Source organism: Crocuta crocuta, unplaced genomic scaffold (genome assembly GCF_008692635.1).
Source record: "Crocuta crocuta isolate KB4526 unplaced genomic scaffold, BGI_CrCroc_1.0 scaffold179, whole genome shotgun sequence".
Classification (NCBI taxonomy): domain Eukaryota; kingdom Metazoa; phylum Chordata; class Mammalia; order Carnivora; family Hyaenidae; genus Crocuta; species Crocuta crocuta.
The window spans coordinates 318506-329603 of NW_027551568.1; the positions used below are offsets into that span (position 1 = coordinate 318506).

At 58.2% G+C, this 11098-nt stretch overlaps 1 protein-coding gene across 2 annotated transcripts in view; it reads right to left on the reverse strand.

Moving 5' to 3' along the window:
- Positions 1–11098, reverse strand: part of GAK (cyclin G associated kinase) — a 43072-nt gene that overhangs the window by 31343 nt on the left and 631 nt on the right. For both annotated transcript variants that reach the window (XM_077750558.1, XM_077750557.1), the window contains exons 2-6: positions 10745–10804; positions 9734–9848; positions 7247–7389; positions 4222–4347; positions 1060–1149 (exon numbers count right to left, since the gene is read on the reverse strand). In XM_077750558.1, the coding sequence (XP_077606684.1) occupies positions 1060–1149; positions 4222–4347; positions 7247–7389; positions 9734–9848; positions 10745–10747 (477 nt within the window). In that variant the 5' untranslated portion in view covers positions 10748–10804. The remainder of the gene's footprint in view (positions 1–1059; positions 1150–4221; positions 4348–7246; positions 7390–9733; positions 9849–10744; positions 10805–11098) is intronic.

Here is an 11098-nt window from a genome sequence, read left to right on the forward strand (position 1 = left end):
GGTGGGGAGCTGAGGGGGGTGGGGGCTGAGGGGGGCTGAGGGGTGGGTGGAGGAGTCCCACAGGTCAAGGAGCTGGAGCCACACCCTGGTTTGAGTTCTAGGCACACCCAGCCCGCTCTCTACCCTCATCAGGCACAAACTGTGGAGGTCTGAGGAAGGAACAAACAACAATCTACTTTTCTCAGCAAAAGGCTGCTTCAAAAGGAAAAGTGCCCACATCTGGGCACTTGGGACCCAGTGGCAGAAATGCAGGGAGCCCGTCCACGGGTCCTGTGGTGTCTGCACAGAACGGCCCTTCCCAGCACACACGTCTCTCAGACTGACAGGGCGCTCCGGGCCCAGGGGAGACCAAGCCCTCAGCACCTAATGTCAGTCTTCCGTCAAACGCTGTGTGCGCACGTGTCCCCGGCCGAGATGTGCTCAGGGGCACCTGCCTGGGGTGGACCACGGTCTGGAGAGGAGACGCGCAATGCGCGTCGGACGCCACAGGCTGCCAAAGGCTCTAGCGTGCAAATCCCACCGATTCACACGTGTTAGACCTCTATTAGTGCCACCTCTGCTGGGGGTGGAGACCGGCCCCGGAAGCAGCCTGGGAGGTGTGGGGCTGTCCCTGCTCTCTCTCCCCAAGTCCCACACCCTGATGCGGGATGAAGGGGTCGGCGGACCCCCGAAGGGGCCCTTCACCCCACAGAACTGCCACAGGGTTTCAGAAAGGTGAAGGGAGCAGGGTCGCCTGGCGCCGGGGCCCTCGCTCAGGGCACGGCCGGACCAGCCAAAAGATCCAAGGCTGGGGCGGTCAGCCAGGCCACACGGGCCCCCCGCACCTCCAGCTCTGAGCAGGGGGCTCAGGCCCAGGCCTGCAGGCGGCAGACCTGTCCCAGGCACGAGGTCCCACCCCTGGAGCTCGGCCGCACGCGGACACCCCACCCAACTTCTACTCTGTTCATGTCCACTAATGGCTGTCACTGTGGTTCTTGTGAAAAAGGAAGGAGAAGAAAGAAGGGCAGCCAGAGGGCCCGGGGGCAGGGCTGCCCGGGCACCGCGGCCGCGCCGCCTCACCCAGATGTCTTGCTTCTCGCCGATGGGGAAGTTGGAGTACAAGTCCACGATCTCTGGCGTCCTGTACATGGGTGTCGTGTTCCTGGTGATCTGAAGAACAGACACAGGCGCCTCAAGAGCAAGGCCACACGCGAGCACTACTCCTTTGGCGTCGACGCCGTGCCGCTTCCCCAAACAGCCTGCAGGACATTCGCTGACACCCCACTGCGTCCCACAGAGACGGCAGGCTGCTCGCCTCCCTCCTCGCCCCCCGTGCCGCGCAGCCCCGGAGCGCCGTGGCCCGGTGACGTCCCCGCGCCTCTGGTGCTCCTGACGCAGCCATGCACGCCCAGTGTTCACTGCGGGCAGCCTAGCTCATGTGGGTCTGAGGAGAAGCAGGTCTCACCCACAGGAAGTCTGTCCAGAGCTGTGAGCTGGGTCACTCGTGTCCGTGAGAGGAAGTGCTGTTCTGAAGGAAGCTTCCTGAGGGAACCTTGTGGACAAAGAACCTTCTCCAATGGAAGAGAACTAAACCAAATTGCCTGGTTAGTTCAGGTTTTCACAAAGAAAACCCTGAGACCACGTACACAGGGCTCGACACGGGACCACGGAGAGGCTGGCAGCACAGCACAGGGGAGAGCCACGCGCCCACGGTGTGCGTCTCCTTGCATGGCAGACACGAACACCGGCCACGGGGCTACAGATTCCAGTGCCACGACCTCAGCCAGAGAAGGAAACACACACACGGTGAGTGTGACAAGCTGTTCTCTACCTGAAGGTGCTACTCAAGGGCAACCCTCTGGAGAGGCCACGGGAGGGGCGCACGGGAGGCGTGTAAGACCTGCACTCAGGCCCACTCGCCCAGGATGCCGAGAAGTGAAGCTGGAGGCACCGTTGCAGCCCAGGTGTGGGGCAACAGGGGCATCCACAAGGGAGAAGCCACCAAGCCGCACACTTAGCATTCCGCACTGTGTGCGTCTGATGAACTTCTGGGAAAAGCCCTGTTCTATCAGCTGGATTTATTCACAGACCCCCCCCCCCCCCCCCCCCCCAACACACACACACACACACACACACACACACACACNGCGGGCCACTGTCAGGCCACGACGGCCTGACCGTAGGGAACCGGGTGGCACCCCGGGGGGACCCATGTGCCCTGACCCAGGACAGACCACGAAGTATGACAGGCAAACAGAAGCCAGGAGAGTGTGTGGAGCGTGAGGGCGGGGGAGCTGGGAAGTCACCGAAGGGGGGCAGGACTCAGAGCCCATGAGGCCGTGACAAAATGTGCATCCACAGGCCCATCCCCGCAGGAGAAACACAGGGCGTGGCTTCCACCTCAACTCCCCTCGAAACCTGCAGCTGCTCAAAAAGGCAGGTCTAATAAGTAAAAACTAAGATATAATCAAGTGAGTAGCTGAGCCGCGCAGAAGGAAAGAGCACAGATCCAGGGACTTGTCAACATGGCATCTGAGAGCACACGCCTGGTCTGGGCTGTGGATCGGGGGAGGGGCACGCAAGGCCACAAATCCACCGAGTTCCTCTGGGACGTTCATGCCCTCTGGGGACATGGGCTCTTGGACGTGCAGCGGAGTGGAGTGCACGCGCACAGGACGATGCCGCGGGGCCCCCACCAGGAGAGAGGGACACCCAGACGTGGGGTGGGGGCAGGAAGCCCACCAGGCCGACCAGCGTGGCGGCGTGCGGCGCGCACGCACACGCGCGCGCCCGCCCAGGAGCACACGCCTGTTCCTGTGTTCCTGAAGGAACACACACAGCAGGGCTGGCAGGGCGGCACCTGCTGAGCCCAGAACGTCCTCCAGGCAGGCGGACAGGGCTCCGAGACGACGGGCGCCTGTCAGAGAGCGCGGGCCTGCTGGGAAGCAAATCCGGGGCGCTGGAGGGCACACCACGGACTGTGAGAAAGATGGCGCCCACGAATTCTGATGAAGAATAAGCACACGGGGCGGGGGGCTCCTGCCGGGGCCGTGAGGCGCGTGCCACCAGGGCAAACAGTGGAGGTTGGAGGAGACGGGTGGGAAAGCAGAGCACTGGAAGACGGAGGCAGCCACCACCCGATGAACAGGTGTGCGGGAGACACGGTGGGTGGTCACACACCTCCAAGGACCTACTGAAACCACCGAAAGGGGACAGGACTCAGAGCCCACGAGGTCGTGACAAAAACAACCACTGACCACACAGGACCGAGGGGCCCCTCCCCACGCTGCTACGCCAATTACGTTCTGCTGGCCGAGCATCTAACGTATGCATTCGTTATGACCTTGCGGAGGCTCTCACACAGAAGCAGCAACACGCTGGACTGGGGTGACTGGGCGCGCATCTGATCTAGTAACGGAGCACAGTCCATCCTAGGAACAGCCAGCAGGTGAGGAGCACCTGGGACAGACCCCGGCACAGAAAGGAGGTGCCCCACCAGCTCATCCGGTCCCCCGCTCCTTCAGGACAGGCCTCCGTGGCGTCCCCTGCAGAGCACAGCTCCAGCACCTCCCCTCCCCCACCATCCCTTGCGGCCTCCGTCTCCTGCATTTGGTTCGTGCAGTTTCTGTAAGCTGTCGACCTGAGTACCAGCCGCCAGGAGAACAGCACGCCTGCTGAGTGTGGAGCTCGGGGTGTCGGAGGAGGCCACGCAAAAGCGCCCCTCGGCCCCTCCCGCAGGCCGCACTGCCACGTGTGCGCGAGCTCTGTCCTGCTCCGTGCTGCCTGCTACCCATGCGTGCTCAGAACACACCCACCAATCTCCCGTGGGGTCTCCTGTGGGAGCCCTTGAGGGAGATTTTTAAGTGATTTTTTTTTTTTAAACAACCACATTTGGGATGGTGAGAAAGTTCTGTGGATGGACAGTGGGGATGACTGACCAACAACAGAGGTACTCAATGCCCCTGGAACGTGCACTTAAAAATGGTTAAATTAAATGAGATGGTAAATTTTACGCTGCATGTTTTTTATCACAATACCAAGAAACGCCATTTAAAAAAGCCGTAAGAAGGTTTGGGACAAGGTGAGTGACGGAGACGCACAGTTAACCCCCAAACGCAGCGTCCACTGGCTCACGCGTGAGCCTGGGAGGTGCACGCCGGGGTCTGGTCTGGGGCATACTGCACAGCCGCGGGGACCCAGGCCGGGCAGACCACGAAGGGTGCCAGGCACCGCGCCGCTCACCTCTTCTTCAACCAGGGCCCGCCTCTGGGCACTCCAGCTATAGTCAGGGTAATGCGATATGGTCGTGGCACTGCCAAAGTCACACAGCTTGATGGTCCCCTGGTTACTGAGCAACAAGTTCTCCACCTGCAGAATTCCAGAAGACAGTCGTTATGGACTTGGGCACAGAGACCCAGGCCTGGGAAGTGCCCTTCTCCCGCAAAGGGGAAGAAATAGCATCTTAACTTCTCTCTGATCAAAACCAGTAGGAGTACATTTGAAAACGGGGAACTCAGAAAAATAAAGTTAAAATCAACCATAAATCTAAGACAACCCCAATCAATACAGAAACACAGAAAAGCCTTTGTAAAAGTCAGTTAAGGGGCGCCTAGAGGCTCAGTCAGTTAAGCATCTGACTTTGGCTCAGCATGATCTCATGGTTTGAGTTCAAGCCCCACATCAAGCTCTCTGCTGTCAGCACAGAGCCCACTTCAGATCCTCTGTTCCCACCTCTCTGCCCCTCCCCCACTTCCACACACTCTCTCAAGAAAAAAATTAAATTTAAAAAGTCAGTTAATGGGGCTCCTGGGTGGCTCAGGTAAGCGTCTGACTTCCACTCAGGTCAGATCTCGTGGTTCGTGGGTTCAAGTCCCGCATCAGGCTCTGTGCTGGCAACTCAGACCCTGGAGCCTGTTTCAGATTCTGTGTCTCCCTCTCTCTCTGCCCCTCCCCCACTCATGCTCGGTCTCTCAAATGAAAAATAAACTATAAAAAATAAAAAAAAAAATTAGTCAGTTAATGGGGCTCCTGGGTGGCTCAGGTAAGCGTCCGACTTCCACTCAGGTCATGATCTCACGGTTCGTGAGTTTGAGCCCCGCGTCAGGTTCTGTGCTGACAGCTCAGAGCCTGGAGCTGCTTCAGATTCTGTCTCCCTCTCTCTCTGCCCCTTCTACTCATGCTCTGTCTCAAAAAAAAATAAACAGTAAAAAAACCTTTTTTAAATAATAAGTCAGTTAAAAAACAAAAAAAATCAACGTACTGTCTCAAAATTANATTAAATTTAAAAAGTCAGTTAATGGGGCTCCTGGGTGGCTCAGGTAAGCGTCTGACTTCCACTCAGGTCAGATCTCGTGGTTCGTGGGTTCAAGTCCCGCATCAGGCTCTGTGCTGGCAACTCAGACCCTGGAGCCTGTTTCAGATTCTGTGTCTCCCTCTCTCTCTGCCCCTCCCCCACTCATGCTCGGTCTCTCAAATGAAAAATAAACTATAAAAAAAAAAAAAAATTAGTCAGTTAATGGGGCTCCTGGGTGGCTCAGGTAAGCGTCCGACTTCCACTCAGGTCAGATCTCGTGGTTCGTGGGTTCAAGTCCCGCATCAGGCTCTGTGCTGGCAACTCAGACCCTGGAGCCTGTTTCAGATTCTGTGTCTCCCTCTCTCTCTGCCCCTTCTACTCATGCTCTGTCTCAAAAAAAAATAAACAGTAAAAAAACCTTTTTTAAATAATAAGTCAGTTAAAAAACAAAAAAAATCAACGTACTGTCTCAAAATTATCAAATATATCAAGAACCTAGGAAAAAATTGAACAAAAGATACACAAAACACCTCCTGTACAGAAAACTACAATTTTAAATATTTTTTTTCTTATTTTAAAGAAAAAACAAGTGCACATGCATGCGAGTGGGGGGAGGGGGCATGAGAGAGGGGAAGGGCAGGGAGAGAGAGAGAAGGAGAGGAAGAATCTTAGGCTTCACGATCAGCACGGAGCCCAGCACAGGGCTCGACACAGAAGCTCCACTTCAAACNTACTCATGCTCTGTCTCAAAAAAAAATAAACAGTAAAAAAACCTTTTTTAAATAATAAGTCAGTTAAAAAACAAAAAAAATCAACGTACTGTCTCAAAATTATCAAGAACCTAGGAAAAAATTGAACAAAGGATACACAAAACACCTCCTGTACAGAAAACTACAATTTTAAATATTTTTTTTCTTATTTTAAAGAAAAAACAAGTGCACATGCATGCGAGTGGGGGGAGGGGGCATGAGAGAGGGGAAGGGCAGGGAGAGAGAGAGAAGGAGAGGAAGAATCTTAGGCTTCACGATCAGCACGGAGCCCAGCACAGGGCTCGACACAGAAGCTCCACTTCAAACACAGAGCATCCCCTCGGAGACACCACACAGGGGCTGATGATGCAGGCCACAGGTGACCAGCACACGCCCTGAAAAAAAGCCCACGGTGTAGGCCACGGCGTGACCAGCACACGCCCTGAAAAAAAAACCCACGGTGTAGGCCACAGCATGACCAGCACAGGCCCCAAGATACCCACAGTGCAGGCCACGGCATGGCCAGCACAGGGCCCAAGAAGCCCGTGGTGCAGGCCACGGCATGACCAGCACAGGGCCCAAGAAGCCCAAGGAAGAGGGACCCTTCCCCAGGTGCCTCCACAGAGAAAATCCAAACTGCAACATGTCTGAAAAGATCTTGACTTCGTTAACGGAAGGAAAATCCGACTAGGAACACATAAGCCACATCCACATGACCTGGGTCACGTAGCAAAGTGTGGGCACAGGGGCNTGACCACAAACACAGCAAAAACCGTCTACTGCATCAATCACCAGGAAGAGGGAGAATGGGGACCGTGGTGCCCTCGTCCCCGGCAGGCGGGCAGCTGTGATGTGAGCACACAGCCCCGCGGGGCCCGGCTGGACCCGTGACCGCTGGGTGAGGGCACGGACGACCCTGAGGGCCGGCAGCTTCCTCCTGGCTCCGGGGGGGTGGAAGGAAGGGAGCCTCGGCCAAAGGGCAACAGGGGCTCATGACGGCCAAGGAGGGGGCATGAAGCCCAGGCCCAGGCCGCAGGAGGCTGCAAGCTAAGTGATATGGAGAGAGGGCTTGGCACGGCTTCCGGGAGAAGCTTCCAGAAACCCAGTTTGATGTTAAGAAGCTCCCACATCCCTCTTCTCCGGAAAAGCCCCGTGCACTTGGCTGCAGCAAGCTGGACTCCTGCCTGGGGGCGGCAGCGCAGGCCCGCGACAGGCCAGGCGGTACCTTGAGGTCTCGGTGGATGATGGGCGGCTTCTGTCTGTGCATGTGCTGCACGGCCCTGCATGTCTGGTAGAAGATCTTCAGAACCGTATCGCAGGAGAGCGGGCCTCTAGGTTCAATTTTCTTTAAAAACTCCACCAGCTGTCCTAAAAGAGACATTTAAATCCACGTCACCGTAGAGCTAGAAACGTGAGACCCACCCTGGGCGGCCCCCAGAGCCCCCCGCAGCACGCATGGGCAGGCATCTGCCACTCGGCCCGGACACCCAGGGAGGCCTGCGTGGGGACGTGAGGCGGAGACACCGCCCCAGAGACGCGGCGAGCTGCCAGGGCCTCCATGGGAACACCACCTGCCCGGCCGCGCCCAACAAGGGCCGGCCCCCGAATTCACCACAGGCCGCACACCACACGCAGCAGGCGCAAGGCAGCAGCCACGAGGGGAACGGCCCCAAATGTGTATGCGCCACATCCTCACCCTCTGAACCACGCCTAGCAAAGAGACTGCCCTGCTTCCTCAGGAGGCAGCAGGTCACCAGTAAACGCACTGGGAGCACCACATCCCAGTAAAGGCACAGACTGCACGTGGCCGGGGGGAGCGGGGGACAGGCAGGAGGTACCGGGCTGCACCCCAGCCCTGGGCACCGGCCTCCCTGGCCATCCCTGTCTCTGTGGCCCAGACACCTCCCTGGACTCAGCACAAGTGAAGTCCGGAAACTCCCGTGTGAGGCCAGCCAACCCCCTCCCATGCAGGCCTGAGGGCTTCCTCTGTGAGCACAGGCCACCCCATGGGGAGCACCGTGTCCACACCTCCAGCGCCCACCTCTACAAGCCACCCACACTCCCCCACATGCCCGGGACCTTGCCCTATAATCCCGTTCCTGCCTGTGGCATTCTCCCCGGAGCCTCTTCCAAAAGCACCCCCCACCCCACCCCGGGCCCTGCACTGCTCCCCCCGTGCTCCAAATCCCAGGCTGCCTCAGCCTTCTACCTCCTTCAGGCCGCTGGCACACTGCACCGTGGGGGACCCATCCCCTCAATGCAGAATCAAGGTTGTTACCACCCCACAGCCCCTACCTCCTGCCACATCCCCAGACAGACTCCCTTCTAGCCACATGCCTCTTTTCTGCCCTACCCCAGGACCTTTGCACACGCCACACCCTCAGCTAGGATGGTTTCCCTCTCTCCCCTCCTTCAACATCACCTTCCAGGGAGCCATCCCTGCTCAGCCCATGAGTGTGCACACCCTTTCCCTGGCCACCTTCCTCCATGACGCATGGGACTACCCAACCCTCACTGTGGACTTTGGTTAGGATTTATTTGCTTTGTCTGGATGAGTCACTGAACCCCTGTGCCTGCTCACAGCAGTGCCAAGAGACACGATTTTTTCAACTGAAGTAGATTCTAACTGCTCTGAAAAGGCACAACATTCCACACGGCACCCCCTGCCCCACATACAACCCGACCGGCCCCCGGCCACCCCGACCACAGGATCGCCGGGCTCACGCGCCGCCCATGTGGCAGTTCCATGCACAGACGTGTGTGGTCAAGGAAAGGTATGCGTCACAAAGAGGGTGCTGGTTGAGGGCTGTGGGGCGGACTCGGGGGCCTGCGGAGCCTTTAGGAGAGAACGAGGAAGCGCCGGGCGCACGAGAAGACGCCTGCTGTGGGAACCAGGCTCAGAGAGGAAGAGCGCGTGGAGCAAACCCCACGCTTGGGACCCTCCCTCCCCCGCACTTAGACAGGGACCCCTGGCCCAGACGGTCCCCTCACGCCGGCTCCCTGCCGCTGCCACCCGTCCACATGGCGCTCAACGCCTCTGCCCTCACGCCAGCCACGACACCCACGGCCCCGCCGCTTCCTTCTGCGAGTGCTGCTCTCGGTGCTCCTCCCGCGGGCACAACGCCTGGCAGGGCGGCCGTGGCCGCGGGGCTGAGGCCTCTTCTCTCCCAGCACGCGCTAGTGGTGACTGAGGGGCAAGCGCACCCCGCCTACGGCGTGCGGTGGCTCCCGCCCCTGGCTCCAGATCGTCCTGGCCAGGCCCCTGCACCCACCCGGCCTCACGAGTCCCGCCTCCACTCTTCTCTGGGAACTCATCTGGCATCATCGCCCATCGAGACCGTGAGCTCCGGTGGGCAGGCACCCGCCTGGCTCACTGCTGCTTCATCCACAGGTCAGAGGCTCCACGAATGGACGAGCCCTGACCCTCCACGGGGCAGAGACTGAGCCCTGCCTGGGGAATCAGGCACGCCGCACGCCCGGGCTCCCTTGGCACCATCCGCAGATACTCACTGCCCCTAGAACTCTCTGGAAGGCACCTAGGTCCCTCCTCCGCCTGTGAATGCACTAAGGAGTCTAAAAGCACAGGGAGTGCTTGACCCTAGTAGGTCGTGTGCCCTCAGAGGCCAGGCCGCAACCCCACCCACCCCATGTGCGACACCCGACCACTCGGCCACGTGACAGGCCTGTGGCCCAGACGGCGAGGAACCGTCACCTCTGCAGAGCTCGGTGAGCAGCAGGAACTCCGCCTGCCCCGTGTCCGACTCCTCCTTCCCTACGGACGCTGCCGAACAGAACTGGACAATATTGGGGTGGCCAGAAAGTTTTTTCTGCAGGTGTCTTGTTAAAGGAGAATGCGTAAGTCTGCATGTTTAAAAACAAATATACACATGATATTAAGACACTAGGATCAAAGCGTTGATCGAAATTACCTTATAGCCCCAGCACGTTGGAGCAGAAAGACAGAGAGCAGCGGGGGCGACCAGAAAGGCAGGCGGCAGGAGGAGAGGGAGGGTGGGGATGAAGACCGCCACCACGCACCTGACCACGGGCCAGGCGGGACAGCAGACAGAGGGCACGTGCAGCGTGTGGGAGGCCACGGGGCGTGAACAAGTCCGCCAAACCTCTGCAAGGCGAGAGCCGCGGGCTCAGGCAGCCAGCAGGCTCACAGCACACACAGCTTCGAGAGAGAAAAGACAGCACGTTCTGACAGTAACGGGCACGAGCCCAGCGGAGGGAGAAGAGGTGGCGGAGCGGAGAGCCAGCGAGAAAGCGCCACGGAGCCACGAGCCGTGCAGACACCGGGCAGCCCGAGTGCTCTGCGCAGGGTGAAGGGACTGCAGGGGCAGCTGACCAGAAGGGACACCGGGCCGACGAGGACCAGGCCCGGCAAGGGGCCCTGGCGGAGGCGGAGCAGCGGGCCGCGTCACGTTCACCGAGGGCCGACGGAAGGGCAGAGAGCAGGAAACAAACCCTCTGTGCGCACAGAGGCCTCTCGGGTCGGAACACCTCCATTCCCAAAGCCACCGAACCCTTACTATTTCCCAAAGGGGCAGGAAGAAAACCTTCTCCTACAAATACTCGACAGACAGGTCCAGTGAAAGCGGAAGGCCGGGTTTAGCACATCCAAAGGAGCAAGCGAGCGGCCTGGTGGCAGCAGGCAGCCACGGCTCGGTGCGGGCCTCCCCACGTGGCCACACGTGCTCTCGTCCCAGGAAAAGGATACCATGAAACAAACTTCCTGAATGATGGCTCTGTTCTTCTCCTCTTCGTTTGACAGTAATCTCTGTATCAGGAAATAAACAAAAAGATTAAGGAACATTTATCTTTCCATTCTACGTCCAAGAGAATAAATGCAACACATCTAAAACTTAACCCACTTACCTGTATTTTAACATCTGTGTAAAAATTTGACAAAAGATTAAAGACCCTTGAAAATGGTCCTTTATGACCCAAGGACACAAGAAAAACTAAAAATAGGAAGCTTTCTCCAAACAGGTTAGAGCAGAGTTAGAAAATCAAAGACAATGGGAGAAGACGCTGGCAGGTGTGGGCCTCTGTTCCAGATCTCCACGCTCAG